The sequence below is a fragment of the Trachurus japonicus genome, chromosome 7, assembly GCF_045865225.1.
Source record: "Trachurus japonicus isolate A0001 chromosome 7, Traja_1.0".
Taxonomy (NCBI): Eukaryota; Metazoa; Chordata; class Actinopteri; order Carangiformes; family Carangidae; genus Trachurus; species Trachurus japonicus.
Genome location: NC_140913.1, coordinates 1,273,077 through 1,298,990, shown reverse-complemented (window position 1 = coordinate 1,298,990; position 25,914 = coordinate 1,273,077). Strand labels below are relative to the sequence as shown.

The window sequence follows — 25,914 nt, the reverse complement described above, 5'->3', positions numbered from 1 at the left end:
GAAAACATATTCATCATCATCAACTCTAACATACGTTCATATGCTGAAGAAGGGACTGTACACATATGCTGACTGACAATTCCTTTACAAATTCTCACACAGATTCTTCCTCTAACATTGATCATTGGAAAGATGCAGTCTAGATGCTTGTTAGTAGATAACGAAATAATAAGTTATCACGATAAAACAGGCATTGTTATGTTGAGATAACAAAATAATAAGTACAAGAAAACAGGCTTTGTTATGAAGAGATAACGAAATAAAACAGGTGTTGCTATATCAAGATAACAAAATAATAAATAGTTATCACGAGAAAATGGGCGTTGTTATATCGAGATAATGAAATAAAAAGCAGATAACAGGCACAAAAGGGCCCCAGCTGGCTGTCAGGTTCAAACCCAGAACCCTCTCGCTGTGACGTGACAGTGCTAACCACTGCCCCAGCGTGCCACCAATAGTCACATCCAGTCTTCACACATTTTATTTTCCAACAATAATTACAACAATTCTAACAGCAGACTGACTGTGCTCATTTTACGTAAGGTTTAAAAAATAACCATCCAGCAATGCTCTTTTCTGTGACTATCTAACGTCAAGATGTTTATAATGTGATGTCATATTTCAACATGATCTCACTTTATTTTATTCTATTATATTGTTTTATTATATTTTAACATTGGTAATGTAATGTTTGTTCCAGCTAGTCTCAAATGCTGTGCACAAAAACCGTGTGCATACCTCACATATGATACAACAGATCCACAAGTGGAAAATCAAATTTGCTAGTGCACAGTACAGTGGCCGTTACCTGCTCCGTGCACAGAGGTGTGACTGGCACTGATTTGACTGTCTCTACTGGTTTCTACTGGAATTTCTATAATTCCCTCTGTGTGTGTGTTACAAGTGTAGGCCTACATATTAAACTTGATTCAGTGTTAGTGGACTGGTTTTACTCCTTCGGGTTGTATTATTGTTGATGGCAGGAGTTCAAACAGCTGTCATCTTTCAGAATAAAGGATTTCACTGTTAAAGCAGAAGTAAGCGGAATATTTGTGTTAATATAAGTCTTAAATAGTTATATCTTCTGACAGCAATCACATATAGAGTGTTTGGTCTGAAACACGGGTCTGTCAGTCACTCTGCTCTGCTGTGAGCCGAGGAGAAAACGTCTTGTATACTTCCTTGTATCCCACAACCTTTATCCAATGAGGAGAGAGAACGGCATGAAGGGCTGTGTGTGCAGCCAAGGGATGCGCGTGAATGTGGTGATGTAGGGACGAGGACCAATAGATCCATGACGAGGGCGGGGACTGCTAACTCCATCGGCTGACAAGAAGTTAGCCATTATTATTCTTTTTAAACAAATGATAATAAAAGGCAGGAGGGACTGCTGAGTGTGAGGGACCCACCGTCACTGGTCTGGACCAAAATGCTGTCCATATTAAATGTATATATTATAAGTGATAGTTTATAATTTATATATTATAAGAAGACATTTGATGATGACTCCTTCTCTGACCTGCTGTGGTTGTGGGTGGGGTGGGAGGAGGGTGGTTTCTGCCCACGTCCCCCACAAAGCTTGGGGCCAGCCCTGCGCATGGGACATTCAGACGGGATTAAAATCACTGTTGCCTACCAGCAGGAGTTGCCCGCTCCAGCCACTGGATGCTGCGCTTATTCCTGCCCAGCAGCAGCAGCAGCAGCAGCAGCCTCTCTGCTCCACACTCAGCGTCGCATTCAGCCTGGCCCCCTCCACCCCCCACCTGGCCCCCTCCCCTCCCTTACCCACACGATGTCGCCCCATGTATCGGCCTGTCGGTGAGATGCCCGGCCGCTGATGGGCTGCTGCAGGGACGAGGTGGCTGATGATGATGGCAGAACCCCCGAACCCTAACCCGTCCGTCCGGGGTTTTCCGGCCTCAGCGCGCTAGCTAGCGGACAGAGCGGTGTGTGAGCAGGCGGAGGGGCCTCGGATTACCACAGTCTCTGACATGCGGGAGGATTTCACATGAGGTTTCCCTTAGGTGTACGATGCGAAAAGAAATGCGGCGGCGGATCGACACGGTTTCTGCGAACTCCGAGCGGGAGCAGCTCCACAGGGCGTCTGCTCTGCTGCCGTCCGCCCGCTCCGAGTCCGAGTCCGACCCACGGTACCGGTACTGATGCTGCTCCAGGACGGAGCCGCCTCCGTGGACACTAGTGCACAACAGGGATGAATCCACATTTAGTGCTGTCACCGGGGCTGGGGATCTACTGGCACGAGCTCGTGTGGGAAAACACGGAGACATGACATGCACAAGAAAAAAGAGGAAACGCAGCTCGGCTCTCATTTAAGCCTCTTGAAGTGAGTCCGCAACAGGCTCCCTGACAGAGACCCGGACCTGGACACAGTTGGATGCTGCTCTGTGCTGATTTACTAGTTGTTTCCGGTTATTCTTTTCATTTTTTTTCTTCTGAAGACTGCAACAGACGGCCTGTCACAGTGTGGAGGACGAGCAGCCCACAGCAGGTGAGCGCCACTTACACGACTACCATTTTGTAGAACCCACAGAATGTCACGCTGATTGCTTTGCAGCCATGCATGCCGTGTTTCCCTCCCCTCAGTGTAGGCTACTGAACCCGGGTCCAGCAGCCTCCAGTCCTGCAGGCCCCGGACTCTGGGGGTCCGCTGCCTTTTGTCTGCCTCAGTCTGCACTAATGAGGGGCCGCATTATGCAGAGCACAGTCCTGCTATCTGATGCACCGCAGCAGGAGCAGTGGTCAGTGTGACACTGTGCTGTTGATGATAAATAGTGGGGAATGGGGACTCATTCAAGCTGCCAAGTGATTTATTATCATTAGGGTGTAAATGTCCCCCTGTAGAGGACAGAGCGCCACCTAAAGGCTGTGTGCTGTTTGAAGGGGTTTGAAGACATCCAGGTTCCCTTGGTGCTGGACTGCAGCAGCCAGTGGTCCCCCCCCCCCCCCCAGTCCTCATCAGACCTGTGTGCTCCATGTGAGGACTAGGAGGCCTGACACTGGGCCACGGCTGTCGGAGACTTGACTGTGTCTGCGTCTCATCCAGTGAGCTTTGTTGCCTCCTCCCACCGACATGGAGCCAGAGGTATTGGGCTGCTGTTGCTACCCAGTTCCTGACAATGACTCTGCCCTCCACCGCCAACCAACTTCCAGCTTCGCAAAGCCCCTCCTTCAAGACACGCAGCCTCTCCGCTCCCCCACAGCTCCCAGCCTGTGGAGCTCCACAGATGACCCGATCACAACAGCTCAGTGATCGGTAGAATACAGCTGATATTGTCCACTCATCCTCCAGTGTTTTTCACTCATCCGTTACAGTGACTTGTGTGTGTCTGCTAGTCTCACATGATGTCTCCTCAAAAGACTTCCCCATGTCACTGTTCTCAGACTGTAACAACCACTGTCAACACCATCATCTGTGGAATTATTCATCCACCCATTTACCTCTTTCAGATGCATCTATCCTGACAACAACCTTCACTGCTGTCTTTTTATTCGCTCTCGAAATATTTCAGGCCGTGGTGTGAGGCTGCTTCAGACCCTCCCCCTGTTTATCATATGGACACACAGGGTGACACACAAGTTGTTACTTGTCATTTCCATTTTTAATTATAATTGGACAAAGCCGATTACATTTTTCAAAAACCATCGTGAGATTATACACAGAACAAACGACAGTGAAAGAGGATGGGCTGAGGCTCTGACATGAAGCAGATGAATGAAGTGACACAAGCACAGTGGCCTTTGAGTCTAAACAGGCAAATCTAAATGATTGAATTTAACAGAATTAGACTATCAGAGTTAAAATATGAACCAACTATTCACAACAAATGAAAATGAACTCATCTGATCTGCTGTAGCCTGAGCTCAGATCTCTTTCCAGGCCTGCATGGACTCACAAAGAGTGTGTTTACATGCACATGCACACCTTATTCCGATTATGGTCCATATTCTGCTAAAGCGTTCTGAATAAGTTGTTTACATGCACAGCAGCTACGGGGATGTTCCTGTTTACAAGCTAATCTGCATATTCTGAATGGGCCAGTGATGTACACTGGCAGCCGTAACACGTCCTTGTCTGACGTCATGACATAGGTGTGTTCTTTGTCCCCACCGCAGTGTCTCCACCATCCAAGTACTTGATAATATCCATTTCTCTCGTTGAACATAACTAATGTTTCTCCCTTCTTCCAATAGTCACACCTCTCCTTTGAAGAAACCATGTTTCATATGTTAATTTAACCACTGTAAACCAGGGCATTATGACTCAAGAAGGTGGCAACTGCCGAAAAACGTCAATAATGTCTCAATATGCAACTAAGATTGGAGTACTCCACAATTATTGCTGGCTTTAAATATCAGTGATCAGAAACTGCTCTTTACACAACAATATCATATTGACATATGGTCTTACTCAGGTTAATATCGGAGTATTCCTGTGCATGTAAATTTGATTTGTCATCTTGCTTCTTGCCTCAGTTGACTTCTCATCTCTAGCTTCAGTCAGAAGGTTCAACCTGAAACCACTTCACTGGGTTTTTACCATTATCAAAAGATTCACAAAAAGACATAGAAGACAATATTAAGTGAACAGGAGGGACCTCTATTCTCCACGGCCACACCAGCATGTTTGGTCCAGTGTTGCTTTGAGTTACATGCAGTAGTGGTATGCTAACACCTATCATGTGCTAACTAGCCGTGACACTACTTGGACAGGACATGAACGTCTGAGAGATGCCAGTACGACCTGCTCCTGTAGTTTTGGTGAACGTACCCTTTAAAGGGATAGTTCACCCAAAATTCAAATTTCACTCATTATCTACTCACCCTCATGTCAACTAAGAGCTGTGAGAGTTTTCAGAGTCCTCCGTTCCTTCTCTGAGTTACGGGGGGGGTCCGTGCAGCAGTATTTGTCCATATAATGGTTGTGAATGGATATCAACTTTCTTCGTCCAAAAAGACACACCAAAAAACATCCAAATACCTCCATGCTGCTCGTAATGTCCCTCTTGTATTGAAGCCCCGACCTGAGAAATTGTTCAGAAAAAAATTTAATAAGTCTACATTTTAAGCTTGTTTGTAGCGGAAGCTCCCAGTGTCTTGGTTCACTGCTCTTCCTGTGTCAGTGCAAATCTGACAAATATGACCGGCGGAACAATTTCTCATGTCGGGGCTTCAATACAAGGGGGACATTACAGACGAGCACTATGGAGGTATTTGGATGTTTTTTGGTGTGTCTTTTTGGACGAAGAAAGTTGGTATCCATTGACAACCATTATATGGACAAATACTGCTGCACGGACCCCCCCGTAACTCAGAGAAGGCACGGAGGACTCTGAAAATTCTCACAGCTCTTAGTCCACATGAGGGTGAGTAGATAATGAGTGAAATTTGAATTTTGGGTGAACGTACCCTTTAAGGTTGGATCACCTTCAACATTCCCTGCGACTCAGCCGTATTTGGCAAAACAAAATAGCAACACTCACTTGTTTTGGAGCTTTTAACCTTATCCTCATGGACTCATTCAACCTGTTCAAACTTGAGTTATTCTAAACACTGTCACCTTCCTGGACAATCTATATGAAGGTGAAGTGTTTTAAACAGGAGATCAGGACTAAAGGAGGCCTTATACTCCACTCCACAGGTTGATGTCAGTAGCCATACAGCAGAGGCTTAGGCTGTGATGTCACCGAAATCACCACCACAGCACAAGATGGATGTGTTTAAGTCAAATCACAATAAATGTGAGAAAACGTGTTCATTTCCTCAGTGAGACAATGAGCTCCGAACAAACTGACAGAACAGGCGCTGTAGCTACGAACCAATGTTTGGTTTGTCTAAAGATTAGCAGACAGCTGTGACGCCGTCGACAGAGCTACAGTTAAAAGAATCGGAGTTTGTAGTGAAGATCGTCTTGTTAGAAGTCAGTGAAAAACTGCAGAGAACTGAAGTGAACCTGCTTCCTGTTGTCTTGGGTGGGGTCGCGGTGTTAAAGTTGACCACCATGTTTAGAAATCTCAATGGTAGGATTTTATGAAAAACACCTTTCCACTAACCTGAGACATGATACAGACAGACAGCTGATGGTGTCCTGTCTGGCAAGGCAAGGCAAAGCAATTTTATTTGTATAGCCCGTTTTTACAAACAGTTTGTCTCAAAGGGCTTTACATGACATCATAACAACATCCTCTGACCTTAGACCCTCACATCGACTGAGGAAAAACTCCATGGAAAACCCTTTTAACAGGGAAAAATTGTAGAGAAAGCTCAGGGTGAGCAACAGAGGAGGGATCCCTCACCCAGGACGGGCAGACGTGACATAGATGTTGTTACAGACAAGACTGGACTGGGAATTTGAAGATAGATTTAGATATAAATGGATACTATACTTTTTCAAGCAACCTACACTCCTTATACTAACACAAAGCAACTGAAGCACTCAACACAGCTGTTTTAATTTTCCAGTGTAGCCTATTTGAGAAACATGAGTGTTTTGCATACACATGCAGAATACCTTTTCACCTGCTAATCTTGTGGCAGCAAACAACTGAATGCCCGCTGCTTTGAAATTAGCAAGGAGTTGGTGTTTAAATAAGCTCCTTTAAAGCAGAAGTAAGCGATCCAGTCGTTTTGGCTAACTTCTTGTCAGCCGATGGAGTTAGCAGTCCCCGCCCTCGTCCCTACGTCACCACATTCACGTGCATCCCTTGGCTGCACACACAGAGAGGACCGCCCCTTTATGCCGTTCTCTCTCCTCATTGGATAAAGGTTGTAGGATACAAGGAAAGTTTTCTCCTCGGCTTACAGCAGAGCAGAGTGACTGACAGACCCGTGTTTCAGACCAAACACTCTATAGAAGTGATTGCTGTCGGAAGATGGAACTATTTAAGACTTACTTAAATATATATTATTATATTATATATTAAATTAATATTAACACAAATATTCCACTTACTTCTGCTTTAATTTTAAAGAGTTTTCCAATTTCTGAGCAGTGCCCATTCCTGGCTCAACGAATGCACTAATAACTACAGCTGTTTGACTTTATGTGGTTCTATGAGAGTGTATGAATGTCTTTTGCAACACATTTATTAGACAGCAACTAGCTAAATCGCGAGCATAGTTTTTTCCATTCGTGATTCATTAACCAGGCATTGTGAATTATGCAACTTTAAAATTAACTTTAATAAAATTGCTAATTCCACTGTCACAGGTGTTTAGTTCTAGCCTACTTCAGTAAAACATTTGATCTCAGTGACGTGGTTGGTGTCAGGTTGGCCGTGGGCTCAAGTGTTTTGAAACCTGCTGATCTTCGGAGGTACACAGGCCGTCATACAGCAGGACAGTTGAAGACCTGGTCTGGTGGATCTGGATTTGTGATGAGGCACCAGATGGTAGGGTCAGAGTTGCCCTGTGTCAACAGTCCAGGCAGGTGTTGGTGATGGTATCAAGGTGTGGGCCATGTTTTCTTGTTACACTTTCACACACACACTTCAGTCATATCCATATAGAGTTGTTGCTGACCACATTCACACCTTCATTGTCCCTTTACCGTCTTCTAATGACAGGATGATGCTTCAGGTCATGAAACTAGAGCTGACTCGGACTCATGAACATATCAGTGAGTTCAGTCAACTTCATTGACCTTCCCAGTCTCCAGGCAACAGTCGAATACAACACATTTGTGATGTGGCAGAACAGGAGATTGGCAGCATGGATGTGCAGTTGGCACAAATGATATGATGCATCATATCAACATGGAGCAGAGTCTCAGAGGAAAGAGAGCAAAGAGAGGAACTACCCAGTGTTGGTGTTCCTGGTAGTACCACAAGTACTACCACAAGTACTACCTGGATAGGCAAGGCAAGGCAAGGCAATTTTATTTGTATAGCCCGTTTTTACAGTTTGTCTCAAAGGGCTTTACATGGCATCACAACAACATCCTCTGCTCTTAGACCCTCACATCCACTGAGGAAAAACTCCTTGGAAAACCCTTTTAACAGGGAAAAATGGGAGAAACCTCAGGGTGAGCAACAGAGGAGTGATCCCTCACCCAGGACGGGCAGACGTGCAATGGATGTTGTTACATACAAGAAAACAGTTTATAGTTTATGACACAACGTCATAATGTCATGCTAAGGTGAGTCTCCACAGAGGCCCCTCCAAACCCCTAATTCTTTGTTTTTTCTGATTTTTTTCAGGCTCCTGGAGCGGATCAGGAAACGAGACATCATAATACACCAATAAAGGGACCCTGCTCGACATGGGGCGATGTGGATTAAGGTGTTCCTGTTCCTCGTGAACTGCAAAAGGGGAAGCAACCACGAGGACGAAGGAACGAGCAGCAGACGGAGGAGGTGGTGGGGGAGCGGTGGCTTTGGTGCTTGAAGGAAAGGTGGTATGGGTGAGAGGGCATTCAGGATGGCCAATGGAAACGAGAGCAGCGAAGGGCCCGCTGGGCCGGTGGCGGCGGTGGCGGCTACAGCCGGAGACATGGTGGCAGAGAGTCCTTCCTCAGCCGTCTCCACCTACATCAAACTGGTGCTGCTGGGGCTGATCATCTGCATCAGCCTGGTGGGCAACCTGGTGGTTTCTCTGCTTGTGCTGAGAGACCGGGCTCTGCACAAGGCGCCGTATTACTTCCTGTTGGACTTGTGCCTGGCGGACACCATCCGCTCAGCCATCTGCTTCCCCTTTGTGCTGGTGTCCATAAAGAACGGCTCTGCCTGGACCTACAGCGTGCTTAGCTGCAAGGTGGTGGCCTTCATGGCAGTGCTCTTCTGCTTCCATGCCGCCTTCATGCTGTTCTGCATCAGCGTGACGCGCTACATGGCCATCGCGCACCACCGCTTTTACTCAAAGCGCATGACATTCTGGACATGTGTGGCAGTGGTGTGCATGGTGTGGACGCTGTCTGTGGCGATGGCTTTCCCGCCCGTTTTTGACGTGGGCACCTACAAGTTCATCCGTGAAGAGGACCAGTGCATCTTCGAGCATCGCTACTTCAAGGCCAACGATACGCTGGGCTTTATGTTGATGCTGGCCGTGCTCATTCTAGCCACACATGTGGTCTACATGAAGTTGCTCCTCTTCGAATACAAGCACCGCAAAATGAAGCCCGTCCAGATGGTGCCAGCCATCAGTCAGAACTGGACCTTCCACGGGCCGGGGGCCACCGGTCAAGCGGCAGCCAACTGGATTGCAGGCTTTGGCAGGGGCCCGATGCCGCCCACTTTGCTGGGAATCCGGCAGAACTTGCACAACCAGAACCGGCGCCTCTTAGGCATGGAGGAGTTCAAAGCAGAGAAGCAGCTGGGCAGGATGTTCTATGTGATCACCCTGCTGTTCCTGGTGCTCTGGTCTCCGTACATAGTGGCTTGCTATTGGAGGGTGTTTGTCAAGGCTTGCACAATACCACACCGGTACCTCTCCACCACCGTGTGGATGAGTTTTGCTCAAGCCGGGGTCAACCCCATTGTCTGTTTCTTCCTTAACAAAGACTTGAAGAAAGGGCTCCTTTCCCATCTACCAGCCTGCTGCAGGACTAAACCTCAACTGCCACGAGAGCCTTACTGCGTCATGTAAGCAGAGATGATGATGTAAACCAAGGGCCAATCAACAGATGTGCTGTGAGAGTGTTTTCTTGACTTTACTGTGGTATTTGATTCTACACAAGCTTCTTTTAAGCAGTGGGTGGTGTAAACTAGTGAGTGTAATGATAAAAACACTGGAATGGTAAGCATGTATCTCCATCTACCAACCCATTTTCACTCCAAACTACAGAGTATGTGGAGTCAGACTTTTGATGAAGCAGAAAGATACCATACAAGTAGAACATGCAGATGATAATGCAGTCATTGTGGAGGCAGTCAGACAAACAGCCACCAACAAATTACATCAGTTGCTTCATAAAGAATGTCAGAGTTGATTGATGAGGATGTTGTTGTGACATAAAAAATCCTAAAGAAGTCTCAATCAAAAAAATGTTTTCACCATGCTGGATTAGTTAATGGTAATGTTTGTATGGGAACAGTGGAGGGACAAGAAGAAATGAGATGCAACAAAGATTACCAGTCAGAGTGCAACTGGAGACACTGCCGTCAATGGTGTGCATCTTATCCCCTAACAAAGCTGTTTTTATTAGTCTCTCATCTTGAGCTCTTGGTGATGTTTAATTTCACAGGTTAACGTTTAGATTTTCAAAAAATGAATCCAAAGACGGTTTCTTGGTGTAGAAATATTCATCAATGTAGACACAAAGAATCAAGTTTGTACGATCAGTTGTCTCAACAATTTTACAGGCAAGAATCAGGTGAGATTAGAAAAAAACATTATGTCACAAAGTCATTAAAATCTGATTTTAGAAGATGGTGGGAGTCAGAGGTTTGTGATATCCGGATCTTCTGAAACTGACTGAATGAAGGACACGTTAACACACCAGTGACGGGAACATTTTCATGTGTATGATGTATTTTATTTTTTGACCAGTTATCCATGTGGACGATTGGGCTGACGGCAGAGATACTAGAAGGGTCAGGGTAAGGCCTGATGCTAGTGGAGTTTCTCTCTAACAGCAGCTTGTCAGTCTGAACACAGGTGCATAAGATATGACATTGTTCCTCAGCTGACTGTTGCAGAGTCACAAACAGAGGACGTGTTTGAAATCACTTACTGTCTAATGTAATCCTCTTGCAGTGAACAAGAATCCAGTGTTGGGACATCAGTTTTAAAAAGGAATTAATGATAGTCACTTTCACCAAGAAGTAACTGAGTTAGTGACTGAATTACTATGTTACAAAAGTAACTAATTACCAGGAAAAGTAACTATTGCGTTACTTTTTAAAGGGACAACGAGGAGTTTCACCAGCGGCAGAACGAAAAATTCCACGACAATAAAAAATTCTCATATTAATGTGGATGAATCTACGTTACCCACACTTGTTAATGGGCCCATTTTCGATAAATATATCGTTTTGTCTATATTGTTATTTTGTTATTATTAGTGGTGGTGGAAATGCTGGTCGAGCCGACCAGTGTTTCCTTACTTTCGGTTTCGTGGCGAGTCATGAGAATAACGCAGCCGAATCACCGTTTATGGTCGAAACTACAACGGTATGTGATCGTCTTCCAACCTCTGACTTTAATTCTTGATGAATGAAAACATGAGTCTGTCTTGCGCCGGTCAAAGAATTTCACGGTGTGCGCGGAGGCTCATAAATGTAGTGTGAAAACACTTTGCTTTTCCAAAACTCCTCGTTGTCCCTTTAAGAAAATAAAATGCTCTAATATGTCAAATTACTTGGACCACCCCCCCAACCCCCTGACCATAACCCCAACCTCCTGTTTATCTGGAACTAACCAACACACTCAGTATTCCTCCGCATAAGTAGACTCCATGTGGCGGAGTGTATTATTTTGTGATGGGACCTCCTCAGTCAAGTAACCACGTTATAACGGGGGGAACAGTAACTTTTTTGAGTACTTGTTACTGGAAGAAGTAGCACCGTAATATATGACACACCTCCAAATGAACTAATGAATGAATGAATCCGGTGCTAATAAAGTAATTAGCAGCTGTGAGTGAAGGAGCTGGAACAATGGGGTGTGTTAACAGAGAGGAGATAGTGTTGTTGAGTCTCTGTTGTTGTCCTTCATTCTGAAATGTCCAGTAGCTGCTTCCTGTTAAAGTGTTCATATCTATAACTGAGTGAATGAGGCAGTGATTTCCAACAGTCCCGACTAGGGATGTCACAATTACTTGTTTTCACAATTAATTGTGGTATTAAACGCCACAATTAATTGATCGTAAAGATTCCTAAATACCGTCACTTTCCGAAAAAGATTACTGTATGTTGGAACCGTATCTGCAGTTGTGCGCCAAAGTTAAGGTAAATGCACAGATACTGGTCCACTTATAAGTAACGCTGAATTGGTAGGAATTTAAATGTTTGCGTGTCATTTGTATTGTAAAAAAATGATTGAAATAAACGTAAACATTTGGTATAGATGACAATTAATGACTTAAATATTTCAAACACTTCCCCCGGCCGCCGGATTAACTGGTCCTATATTCAGAGATTAGATGTAATTATATTTTGACTGTATTTGATTTTACACATTCATGGTGTTTTGGGTAATCGATTCGTACCAAGAAAATCTGTAATCTTGACATCCCTAGTCCCGACTGTTCCTGTTTGTGTGAGTGTCAGAGAGGACAGAGCTGCTGTACTGAGGAGAAACACCAGGATTTAATCAATGAGCTAAAGAACCAGAGTGGTGTGACAGACATGACAGCGACGGGGTTTCCTCTCCCGCTCTCTGTCTGACTTGTGTCTGTGCCAGCGACAGACTCCTGAAGCAGTTTGTTGTCAATAAACCTACAGACCAAACCTGATCTGTATGTTCTTCCTCAAGGACGAAATCACACGCTGGAGAGTAGTGAAGTCAATTCTAGATCACAGTAGACAGGAAGTGAGAGCATGCCCCCCCACAGAGCAGCTTCAGGACTCTTCATTCCTCTTGATCACAGACCCTGGTGTTGGAGCTTCACCTGTTCAGCAGCCCCCTACCTCATTTTACGTCTGTTTCAAATTCACCACATTTTGTCAAACTGATTCCAAATTAAAGGGACAACGAGGAGTTTCTATTTGGTTATAAAAAAGTCTCACGTTAATGTGGATGAATCTCCTCCCCACACTTGTTAATGGGCCCATTTTCGATAAATATATCGTTTTGTCTCTATCGTTATTTTGTTATTATTAGTGGTGGAGGAAATGCTGGTCGAGCCGACCAGTGTTTCCTTACTTTCGGTTTCGTGGCGAGTCATGAGAATAACGCCGCCGAATTGCCGTTTATGGTTGGAACGACGACGGTATGTGATCGTCTTCCAACCTCTGACTTTAATTCTTGATGAATGAAAACATGAGTCTGTCTTGCGCCAGTCAAAGAATTTCACGGTGCGCGGAGGCTCATAAATGTAGTGTGAAAACACTTCGCTTTTCCAAAACTCCTCGTTGTCCCTTGAAGTCAAAATCCCGACTTATATCCAAACACAGGAGATCCCGTCCGCTGTGGCTGGAAGCAGCCGGTGACATGACCAGGACAGGATGAAGCTGCAGTGGGAGGAGTGTGTTCTGCTTCCTGTTTCAACAAATCTAGATAAATGAGTTCACTGAGCTCCGTTCTTGTTTCTCTCAGAAAATGATTTGTGAGGTGAAGAGTGGAGGCCGAGATGGAGGACGGGGAGCACACAGATTGTAATTTGTCAGTGAATGTCTCAAAAAAAAGGATCCAGACCCTGAGTGTGAGGGTGGGGGTGAGGGTGAGGGTGGGGGTGTTGGGGTGTCTGAAGGGACTGGGCCCTGCAGCAGCAGCATGCCACAGAGAAACGCCCATGTTGTTTTTATTTCCTGAATTATGGCCTTACTCCATGAAAACATCCAACCAATGCAACGGAGCAGAGACGTTCAACCAGAAGAAACAACACTGTGTAGAGACAAGTGAATGAGTGGCCGCTCCCATTGGCACCATCAGAGGTGGTAGAAGAGTTTTTTCTACTGAGCCCGAGGACGCAAGCGGAGCCGCTCTGGATCTGTGTTTCCTCTGACGTGACGGTCCACGGCTGCTGCTCACAGGCCTGAGAAGCTTTTTCAGTTTCCTTGGGCCGACAGCTTTTTGTAAATTTACTGTGACCTCTGTACTATTTAGTGTGTATTATACTGACGGAAGACTAACTGTGAAATGCAACGAAAGAATTCCTGATCATTGTATTTCTACTGTGACTCTGTGTGTGTGTGTGTGTGTGTGTGTGTGTGTGTGTGTGTGTGTGTGTGTGCGGGCGGGCGTGTGCACATGTGTGTGTCTGTGATCCAGGGGGAGAGTACTAAACAGATACATCACTTCCTGCTTCCTCAGCATTTTTTTGTCCTGATACCAAGACCTGAATGTTTTCAACCAATGACATTTACTCGAGGTCCCTTTTTAAACCACATATTATTATTATTATTATTATTGATTGGAGGATTTTCTTGTACATATTTAGGGATGATGGTCAGGTGAGAGCCCAGATATGACACTAAGTGTTTTATTGAAGAAATGGAGTCAAACTATAATAAAATGAATTATATAGAAAACAGCTGACACAGTCTGAGGGTGTGGTGTAAACATCCACCTACTTCCTGCTTCAGCTGTGACCCACATCCAGTGTGTTAGATAAACTGTCTCAATCTGGTTGACATCATCAACTTTAAATTACAAAGAAATAAAGTGTGGAATTAGTCTTTAATTATAATTTTTTGCCTTCTGTATAACGACCCGGTCACAGCAGAGCTGACCTGTCTCAGCTCTCTGCTCCAAGCTGTGGACGAAGGTCTTTGTCTCTGCAGGTTTTAATGATGTTCTGAAGCTGAACAAGCTGCTGCAGATCCTCCAGTCTAATGCTGAGAGTCACCTAACTCAAGACTTTCAAAGCTGGAAGCTCCCTCCTTGTTGGACTGCACAGCTTACCTTCCTGTCAAAGACAGCCACAATTTATAACGTGCAACAGTCCAATAAAGTTCTATCCTGAAGTTTGATTTGAAGGAAACGGGTCATTGAGGTGTTTGGTTGATCCACAGTGTGTCTTCAGATCATGGTCTTTAATTGGTAATCGCAGTAAACATCCCTGAAGTCAGAGAGGGTCCAGGTGTGAAGGGTGTGAGAGGAGCTTCTGGTCAGGTCAGATGATCCTGTCTCTGTCTGCTCTGTGTTTCTTTTCAAACGTGGTCGAGCTGTTACGCATGCATCTGGCAGTTGATGACTTTTTTTTTTCTTGTGGGTTTTGTAATGAAAATAAATTTCATGTAAAATGATCAGAAGATTATTATGATTGTGGCAGCATCTCCCAGAATTCCTGGCAGGTGTTGTATTCTGCTGCTGCTGATTTGTATTCTCCAGGTTGACAGCATGCAGAGCTGAATCCAGTTCACTTCATGCCCCCCCACCAACCAACCAACACAGTCAGTGTCTGACTCCAGGTCTGTCTCCCTCACAGAGTAGCTCCATGATTTTACATAGTTACAGAAGTAAACATGAAAAACTGACATCTAAACGTTGTCCTCAAGTGTTACTTTTTAATTTACAATAACAATTCAAGTTCAGGCCGTAAATGCGTCATATATACATTCTGCCACCACAGGTCTCTCAATCAAAATAATAAAAAGAGCTTGGTGAAGTCATGAAGTAGAGTGGGATCATGGGAGTTGTAATCTAGTGGACCACATCCCAGGCACATCTTAACGAAAAATCTTCAAATTTCGCACCCACATTTCTTAGGACTCCAAGATGAAGTGATTACATTTTGGTGATCAAAGGTCAAAGGTCAAGGTCACGGTGACCTCGTAAAACATGATTCATAGTTTTAAAATACTCGTTAGTTTTTATTTTTATTTAGTTTTTCAGTTTGCTTCTTTATTTCAGTTTAGTTTTAGTGAGTTAAACAAGTGATTAAACAGTTTTAGTTTTTATTTGTGAGGAATTGACTAGTTTTTATTTAGTCTTAGTTTTAGTTTTTCAGGTTTTAGGAGAAAGCCTCTGTCAGACCTCTGAAGATCAACTTCCACATTTGTGGGATTTTTCCCTTTTAGTTGCATCCCATAATGTTCCCATCAGTCCTCATCAGGTTCCATTCACTCTTATCTCCCTGTGGGTCGTACTCCAAGTCGTCCTATATTGAGCTGTGGCGTTTTCTTCCTGCAGCTTCAGACATCTCTAAGAAAACTACAACTAGGCTGATGTTATCTGACTCTACTTTACTTTAGTTTCAGTTAGTTTTACATTGTTCAATGTAGTTTTTATTTAGTTCATGATTTTGGAAAAATTGTTTTTTATTTTAATTTCAGTTTACTAAGTAATTTTTTCACTGCTAGTTTTAATTTTAGTTGACTATAATAACCGTGCTGCTGCCAACAGCCTGATGTTAGTGGGTTCAACAGTAGAGGGCTTTGTAAGCAGTAGAAAAGAGGCTTTACAGACAAACATGGAGCCTATCGAGAGGGGCAAAGGTTTTTCATTATGTAACCCGGTTCCATGCAGGAACTATGTTTGTGTAGATCTAGACTGAAGCCTCACATTAGCTTCAACTCAACTTTTAGAAAAGGGACAGTGTCATGTCTTAATAGTCTTTGACCTCACACACCAGTAAACCAGAACGTGTCCTTAATATATATATATATATATATATATATAAACCTCTTCTGTTGGTGTTTTCCATCACTGACTAGTTCCTGAAAGCACCGTCAAGCTGCCTCTGACCCAGACACCAACCATCTGGCCCGGTCACAGTGACACCAACCACCTGTGTCTCTTCACCAAGTCCTGATCCTCCACAAATCCACTTAATTCAATGCAATCCCTGTCACACAAGGCAAGGTAGACACGCTCATGGTGAGATGTTTGGCTCTTCTGGAGAACATGTTGAACTGCTATGAGTTGTGACCAATTCTGGCACTTCTTAAAAACATTTAAAATTAAAAGCCCTCCTGTTTCTTGACAGAGCTTTTATATTGCTATGCTGATGTGCTGCAGTATACGGTTTTGTACAGATTTTCAGAATAACACTCAAACTGTCCAGCCATACACTGGGTGTTGACAGGGTTAGTTATACTGAGTGGATCATTTGATCAGCTACAGCTAAGAGCTGAGCCTCAGTGTGTTGTAGACATCAATGTGTTACATTATGTCTTATACTGTTTGAAGGTGTTTAATTTCTCTGTGCTCATCTCAAACCTGAGGCCACCATCCAGACATATGAGCATACTTTATGACATAACTACTTTGATTTAATCATGATCCAATATGAATCTAACAAAGAGGGCAGAGAACAGGGTAAATACATATTATATCAACGGTTATTGTTAACAGCTGAGTATCTTATTTTTATTTTTTTTTTAAATCAGAAGACAAGAAGAGGGCTCTATATACATGGATGCAACTCTGGATCTCAATGTCCACTTAAGAAAAGTGAGGAAGAGAAATCTAAGACCAACTTGACACAGAATATAGAAGGTGGGAGACGACATAAGCAGGGAGAGTGCTGGAGGCACCATCTAGTGGTGACACGGTGTGCAAGGATTTTCTTGAAGCAACAACAATGAAGACATGAAAACACTGGCTCACTGTATAATCATTTATTTACACTGCGTTTGTTCTCCACCTAAAACACACAGATAAAAACAAGAAAGAACTGGACTAAAATGTTTAAATATACACATCACATAAAATCATCAGCTACTTGACCACAAAACAGACACAGTCACTGAAGAGATGAAGGCTGAATTAAAGGGTCGGCTCAACACAATACAGAAATCCAGGTGTAAAAATATATTCTGAAAACGGTCTCAACCTTCTTCCCCAACAGCATGCGCATGCACACACACACACACACACACACACACACACACACACACACACACACACACACACACACACACACACACACACACACACACACACACACACACACACACACACACACACACACACACACACACACACACACACACACACACACACACACACACACACACACACACACACACACACACACACACACACAGAGCAGCAGTGTTGGCTCAGCTGATGGTCACTATATGCTACAGGCTGATTGGGAGCTGGAGGCAGTTCACTGGTGAACAATCACAGCTGTTAATGCATCAGGAGTAGTGGGGTGGAGACGGGAGCAGAACATGGTCGCACATTCATAACAGTAGAAAACACCGACTTGGTCGTCAGGCAACACACACACACACACACACACACACACACTGCTATATCAGCTAAGCATCATGAGCATGAAACACCGACAACAGGGCTCACAGTAAAAAAGAAACAAAAGGCATTAGAAATCATACAACTATTAAAAAACAAAAAGCTGAAAGACAATGAGTGAGTCCTGACAGCGTAGAGAAGACAGCTGGACCAGATTGTGTGGTGATGTCAGGGGGAGATCTGTCTACAACCTGACGTACAGGAACAAAACCAGGACATGATGTCTGTTGGTCCACAGGAACTGGGACTATACAATTGGATGGACAAACAACAAAACACAACAGAGTGAGACAGACTGTCCTCCGTCCATCGCTCCTCTACAGCAGCTGGACCAGAGCTGAGGCAGGACATGGGTCTGTGAAGTGTGATGGATGTTTGTTCTCTCAGATATCTACATATTTCATAGATTCCACATCTCAGCAGTTGGTGAGTTCAGTGTGCTCACTGGTGGAAATCATGGACAAAACTAAGAGCCATGCTTTAAGAAAGCAGTTATCATTAACCAGCTGTTAAAAGGCCCAGGTACACACACCTGTCCTGTCCTTAACCTGTCACAAGACGTGCTGCACTCTGCGGGACGACTTGATCATCAGCCTCCGTCCTTTTGAAACCGGACAGAGAGAGATTTAAAATGATGACAACTCACTGATCCGTCCTCACATCAGTAGAAACCAGAGGCTCTGCTTTCTGTTCAAACTCAGGTATGAACCTGGACTCTGTGTGTGTGTGTTTTTTTGTCTTGTCTGTCATGGTCACACTTGATGGATTCATTAACAAAAAGAACATAATAATTCCTTTAAAAATCTGTACAAATTTCCACATCTTTTTCCAGAGTGATAGTGCTGCGTTCTTCAGCAGTTCATCATCAAAATAGATACTTTCTGCAAGAGTCTGAACCACACCGACACTCCACTCGGATCCTCTTCTTGGGAGAGCTGGGCAGCCCTGCTAGACTGAAACTGGAGTCCATTTTGGTGCTTTCTGTGTCGACTGGATCAACTGCAAACAAACAGATACCAAAATAAGGCAGTGTTTCCCATATGTTCATTTATTCGTGGTGGCCCGTCCCAAATCAATTATGTCCTCCACTAACAGATTTTTCGGCTTTTGGCTCGACCAACGCAATATCGTTCTATTCATTGATCATAGCGCTCTTTCTCCGTTATTGGCGCACACGCACACACGCACGCATGCACGCACGCACGCACGCACACACACACAATGCATGACAGCAGAGTGCGGTAAAAGCTCATACGGTCCAATCACCATCACCACCACCACGCTTTAATGATCTTCCTTCACTTGACAAATCAACAACAAAGAAATGCAGGAAACGGAAGGTGGCGATAATTAGCCTGAAAAGCTGGTGCCACCTAGCCAGCCTGGATTGAGATTCAGTCTGGGAACAACCCCTTCATTTTTTCGTATTTGAGGCATGGCTTACAAGAGCCCAGAGCTGTTTATTGGGCGCTACGAATGTCTATCAAATGTGTCTGTACATAGCTTATAGCCAATCCTATCAATCATCAATCACAAAAACCGAGAGAAAACCGGCATAAAGAAAAGCGTCATGTTCGTTAATTCTTCAGAATATATTTCAGGATGGAGGATACCACTAACTGACTCAACAAATGTTATCTATCAGTCTAATTAGGCTACTGTAAATATATAAATACAGCGGTGAGCTCCGTGCATAATGCTGCACCACGGCACCGCTGGAGGAGAATAAGGAGGGAGAAGGTCTTAAGGGATCAACGACTGCCTGGCCCATGATGGTGACTGGTTCATAATAGGGCTTTGACATCGAACTTCGATATTCGAATATAATTTGAATATTAAGAAAATAACCATATTCGAACGAATATTAGGGCAGCTCTAAATATTCAAACCTGTAATAAGCATTATTTTTGGTAAATGTGTTTGCCTGAAAACATAGTTTTCAATCCAGATTCGAGACTTTTTTCAGCCTGTTGAAGTTGTGAAACGCGAGCTCATTAGTCTTGATCACCTGGGGCTCCTGTACTTACAGTATGACGTTATCACGTTGTTAGCGCCTGACGCCTGTTAACACTTCTTCACTGATAAACAATGGCGGAGCAAAAGGCTGCGAGTGCGACTCATGGATCTATTATAATACATCCATGGTGCGACCATAGATACTCTACAAACCACGGAGGGAGGAGTTGAAATATTCAGTGTTTCTGAATAAGTCTGAATATTTTTTGGCGCACGCAAAACTTGGCTTTTGGGCGTACGTACACTTTTAGTAACGATCCTACGTACAGTTTTATAAATGAAACCCCTGGATGACAGAGAACCTTCACGGACATGTTTGTCATTGTAGTTTTCTTAAAATCTCGTCTCGTGAGCTGAGTGTATCATCACACCCCTACCAATGACGTATGTAGAGCGACAAAACTCCACTCATTAAACGTTGCTCTTTTTCAAAATAAACTTGCGGTCTAAACTACTTAAAACACTTTCTAACGCTGTATCTGCTGCCATGTTGGATCGACAAGCTATCAACAAAGTCATAGTCTTGTTGCCCCCTCCCCAGTTCTGCGATTGGCTTCCTTGTTGAGGGAAAAATTGGGTCCATGGTTTCCAGGCCGACTTGTAGTGAGGCAAGCACGGGTCTACCAAGGCTAGGTGCCACCCGCAATAACGGAAAAAGAACAACAGTTCACAAAGTATCGTGCATGATTTCATCTTGTACTACATTGGAAGTCTGCCAACGGGACCTGATGCATCTTGTCAATGTGACACAAAATGGCCCCAGTTTATTATTTACTTATCCATGCATTTACTTGTTTAATCGTTTTTGGTTTTCTTTCCTTATTTATTAACTTTTTTTTTTCCTCCCATTCGCACAGCTTCATTCATTCATTTTATTAATCAATTTATCTTTCTATTCTTATTTATTTACTCATGTCCAATTCCACTTAAGCATCCTCCGCTCCCTCTTCCCTTCTTTCATCCTTTATCCCGGCTGTCCCTATTTCTTCCTTCTTACCTTCAGAATTAATGCTGTGATTAGTACTATGAGTTAGGTTATGTTTGCTATCACAACTGTTATCCCTACTACCCTTTATATCGTGTTTGTTATTTGCGACCTATGTCACCGTCGTGATTCTTTAATTTCTTTCCTTATCTTTGCACTATTACCATCACCACACTACACGGCACTCGAACTACACACGCACATCTTGTGTATCCATTGCTGTATGTCCATTATGTTGTTTGTCTTGTGTTTCACAATAAAAAAAATTAAAAAAAAAAAATGGAAGTCTGCCTCCGACCTCCCTCTGATGTGAGGGCTAGTTTTAAGGGCTGAAAAGCGTTGCCCCTCGCTCTTAAGACAATTGGAAAACCCTACTCTATACATGAGAACGTACAAAACCGAGTGCTAGGGCCAAAATGGAGTGGGTAACGTGGGACGGGGCCTTACTTTGCATCTTGTAGTCGAAGGTGAGCTCCTCTCCTGCACGAATAGCCCGCGTTGAAAACAGAGCGATTCTCGGGAGCCTCTCATCAATGTTGTCAATGAACACGTTGAAGACCTGGAGGTTGGGGTTACACTGCAGAGACAACACAATACCAGTCAGCAGCTTTTCAAACACACTTCAGCTTTACATCTGGTCAGAGCCCTACTCAACCCTGCACCACTTGTCTCTACCACCACCAGTGCATTAATACCACTGCCTATATGATCTATATCTGTACTGAATATGATTTCAAATGATTTCAGCATCATAGCGACATGTGGCCTGCAGCCTGTGGTCCCCAGCCCAGCTGTCTGCACAAGGCTGTGTGTTGTGCACAGTTTGAGGACACTCACACTGTGGTTGACAAAGTGGGAGATGTTGCCGAGGTGAGCAGCATCCACCGTGTACACGTCCTCCACGTAGTCCAGGTCAAACAGGTATGTGGAGCCCTGCCGGTCATATATGTGACCCCTCCTCTCTGCTTCATCTGTTGTGATGATCTGGAGGAACAGACAAAAACTGATTTGAACGGCTGCTGTGATGTAACAGGTCATCTTCACAGAAATAACCACTCTGTGTTCACACCGTCAGTGAGATGGTTTCTATACCTGCTCTGTCATCAGACAGACAGTTGACTGTACCTGTGGTTGTGATGCTGTGCTTCACTGCAGGCAACCCCGAAACTTAGAACCAAAGCCATGAAATATCATCTTTTATGTCACCATTACACAGTTTTATGGCAAGTGAGTCATGAGCAAAATTCATCATCTTGAGTTTCACCATATTTTCAATTCCAGCTAAAATGTGTCATCTCAAGTCACTGCTGTGCTGCAGCGGTGCATCACCTAGTTTCAGTGATATTCTTCCTACGTTTCACAATCGCAGATATAAAAACTATAAATACTAGTATAATATATATAATAATACTACTTTTGTTGTTCGGTTACTAAATGAGTAAATGTGGTTTGAACAGAGACAAAGCTGCTTTAAAACAGACCAATGATGCTGAAGGCTTGGAGCAGCTCTTACCTCTCCTACATACTCCATGACAAATGTGTTCTTCTTGATATGCTGCAGGGTGCGGACCCCCCACCCCCGGCCGTTCTCTGTCTTGAAGATGCACAGGTCGAACTGGATGCCCTTCTGCACCACTCTGTTGGGACAATCAGGGCCACAGCTGCATCGGGAGTTGCACTCATAAATGGGCTTTCCTGCCCGGATGCGCACCCGTCCCCTGTCGTTGTAGGCCATGCGGTGCAAAGAGGCCCCGGGACAGCAGCCGTTGACCGGCTCCTCCAAACAGTTCTTACACTCACAGCCCACTGCCATCTCATCTAGTATTATGCCCTGACCCACTTTGTAGTTGTTGATGTAGGTGAAGTTTTTGGGGGGGCCCTCAAAGTCCACGTCATTGACAACAAAAATGCGACCTGGGTGGTTGCGGGTGTGATTCAGATGGGCCTCCCAGCGCTGCAGGCTCTGACGGACTTTGGCCTTCTGGACCAGGACTGAGGTCACCTCCTTGTCCAGCCTTTTGGGGATGCAGCGTCTCTTGTAGCGCCTGAGCTCTTTATCGAGGTCCTGGTGGAACTGCTTCATCACTTTGGGGCATTTGAGGTTCCTCTTGGGTTCCCAGGTGTTGTCGGACTCAGGGAACCCTTTCCACTTCACCAAGTAGAATTCCTCTTCCTGAAACGTAGAAATACAATTAGAGACTGTTCCCCCCCCCAGCATCATTCACACTGTCAACACAGAGCATGCTTAATGTTTCATGTATGATTTATGTCTGTATTAACGAAGCCATTGTTTTTCATAACCTGTGCTGACTGAACTGATCTTCCTCCCCCTGTCTCACCGTCTTAAACCTCAGAAGAAAAAGTCTCCACCCTAAGGCACTGTCAACCTGCAGAGTGACAGGACTACAGGGGTCTTTAGACTTGATCAGAACATGGTTTAGAAAATTCTATATCATCATATTGTATTCAACATGTCATTTTTTCAGTGAAACATGACAGAAATCCAGTGTCATCATAAATCCCACAACAGCTGCTTATAAGCAGAAATGTTTAAGGGCCTAATACTACAATATATACAGTATGGACAATTGTCTCAGAGGATATTGACTTTATCAATGCCAAACTGTAACAAAAAACAAAGTTTTTAATGAGGTAATACATTCTGTTTATCTAAGGCAAGGCAAGTTTATTTGTATCGCCCATTTTTACCAATAGTTTGTCTCAAAGGGTTTTATACAGCATCATAACAACAAACCCTCACATCCACACTTTGAAAACCCCTTATCTATATCCTGCATCTGTAAAGTAGATCATATATGATAAAGTAACATTGTCAAATTGTCCAAACATAATGTGGTGTGCAGACCCCGACACTGTGCAGCAGCATCGACCATTTAACACCAGCTTTGGAGTTGTGGTTGTAGAATAGAAAGGAAATGTTTCAAGCTGAATGTGATTGATAAAGAAGAAACTGCATGCAAGCTAGTTTTTTTTGCATAGGCACATAAACCTATGGTGTAGATCTCACTGTTTAATAAACAATGGCCCAGGAACTTTATGTGATGTTTTGCAAACTATGAAGGAAAACTATAGAGAACAGAAGCATTAAAAAGAGCTGTAAGACAGTGGAGCAGTTACAGCCCCAGTTTCATTTCAATCAGCTGCTACATTTATATCATCATCTTCAACTGATTCAAAGTTTCAACACACTAACATCTAAGTCTTCATCAGAATAAGAAAAGCCTCTGGTCAGAGTAAAAGTGGCTTCAAATACTTCTGCTATGAATGAGCAGAGCAGTCACATGACACCTTACCTTTTTCTTCTTGTAGTCACAGAGGAACTCCACCTCGTACTCATTGACGTTGGCTCTGTTCACTCCGAGGGCTTTACAGTGAAGCTTCTCTCTGCGACACAGGGCTTCCAGCTCCTCCCAGGACATCTTACAGGCCACGCTGCAATCTGACACAGCAACTCCCTTTAACTGACTTGGGATCAAGAGCATTGAGGCTACAGCAACAAGCTCCACTTCAAAGACAATCGATTTACACAGACTAAAGATGCACAGAAATCTATCTTTGACAGGCACTACACCCTAGATTCAGAAGACATATAACCCAGTAAAACCGTTTTTTCTGATAAGGCTGACTCCTATCACCACACAGCAGTGGAGGATGATAGGGAGCCAGCAAATTACCAGCACATAACGGTTGTGCAAATCCACAGAAAAACAATTAGCTTTCTTGACTAAATTAAAAAAACAGCTGACTGGGAAGTTTCACCACATAAATATCTCTCACAGAGACAGAAGGAATGAAAACTGAGGAGATACTGGTGCACTGAGTCATTCACTTTGTCTTTATTCTGCAGGTCTGTCTGTGATCCAGGACTCAGACCTGCCACAAGTAAAATCAATGATAAACAATTATTGTTACTGTTGCTTTTAGACCTCATTAGCATATCACTGGCAATTTGTGCTATTATTACTTATAACATCATCGTTATGACCAGTATAATATACCTCTATTCCTGGTCATTGTCCCACCCCCCCACCAGTACACACACACCCTGAGCCTAGTTCAGTTGGAGGTGTCTATGTGAGTTTTCCCCTCGACCGCTATTCATTGTTCACTCCTGGTTTCTGTCTATTAAGCGGCAGCTAGCTCTTAAGGATGCATAGGGGACATATTTTTGTTGTTTGAACAGTATATAATTTAAATTGAATCGAGACTAAAATAACTGATTAAAAACACACACACACACACAGCCATTTAAACGCTCCGCGGCGATGCATGGCGGACAGAGCTAGTCGGATATACTTTTTCCCGCTAAAGCACCACAACCTACCGCTCAGTACAAACTCCAGAAGAACAACATTTAACTCCGCTATTTCTGCATCCTACAGCAAACTATACACTTCACAGCTTGAAATGCAGTCACAAAGACACATACGGAGAGTTTGGTCGTTAAAGAGCCGCGGTTAAACTGCGCCAGGAGCTAACGATAACTTTGGACAACTGACTTAGCTTCACCATGATACGCAACGCACCGCTGACTTAACGCGGTGTGAACTGGACGACGGGAAAAAGTACAAAGTTGGTGTTTCTAAAGTGACTGCATCGGGACTAAACCAAAAAAAACGACAGTTAATAAACACATTATGTCATATATACTTCTCATGAGTTACCTTTCAAATATTCCGCCATGTTTCTGCACAGCCGCGAAAATACTGGACAAGACACTGATGGGAGGAGCCTGCAGCAGAACACACTGAGACGGCTGCTGATTGGATGAGTGTCACTTATCTCCTCTCTGATTGGCTTAGAGGTCTCCAGGGTCGACCGGAAGACAAAGGGTATATCTATGCGTAGAGACGACGAAGCTGGCCCCATTCCCGTAGAAGTTACGCAGATCTTGACGTTGGTACGTGCGTCTGTGTTTTTGTCAGCGACGGACCGAGGATGTTCTTCAATGACTTCATGAGACACTAAGCAACGCTAGTTTTGTTTTATCCACGCACTGTCGGGTTCTCTAAACATTGTACTGACACCATAGACTGTACTGACACCCTGTATTATATGCTCATAAGCAGTTT

The 25,914-nt window shown here is 44.0% G+C and overlaps 2 protein-coding genes across 6 annotated transcripts; one reads left to right on the top strand and one right to left on the bottom strand.

Moving 5' to 3' along the window:
- Positions 1 to 1,978: 1,978 nt before the first annotated feature.
- Positions 1,979 to 10,369, top strand: gpr173 (G protein-coupled receptor 173). Its single transcript, XM_085780713.1, has 2 exons — positions 1,979 to 2,509; positions 8,217 to 10,369. Exon 2 carries the CDS (start codon positions 8,416 to 8,418, stop codon positions 9,598 to 9,600), a length of 1,185 nt encoding a protein of 394 aa, XP_085636839.1. The 5' UTR covers positions 1,979 to 2,509; positions 8,217 to 8,415; the 3' UTR covers positions 9,601 to 10,369.
- A 6,796-nt stretch (positions 10,370 to 17,165) lies between these two features.
- Positions 17,166 to 25,627, bottom strand: LOC146983921 (histone-lysine N-methyltransferase SUV39H1-like). 5 transcript variants are annotated; one of them, XM_085780708.1, is made up of 7 exons: positions 25,507 to 25,627; positions 24,136 to 24,281; positions 22,335 to 22,994; positions 21,659 to 21,805; positions 21,269 to 21,398; positions 17,546 to 18,819; positions 17,166 to 17,398 (listed from the first exon to the last, which is right to left on the bottom strand). In XM_085780708.1, the coding sequence occupies exons 1-6, from the start codon at positions 25,523 to 25,525 to the stop codon at positions 18,686 to 18,688; spliced, it is 1,236 nt and encodes a 411-aa protein (XP_085636834.1). In that variant the 5' UTR covers positions 25,526 to 25,627; the 3' UTR covers positions 17,166 to 17,398; positions 17,546 to 18,685. The 5 variants fall into 5 exon arrangements, with proteins under 5 accessions (XP_085636834.1, XP_085636835.1, XP_085636836.1 ...); XM_085780709.1 differs by having other exon boundaries at positions 17,554 to 18,819; XM_085780710.1 differs by having other exon boundaries at positions 17,558 to 18,819.
- Positions 25,628 to 25,914: the final 287 nt, after the last annotated feature.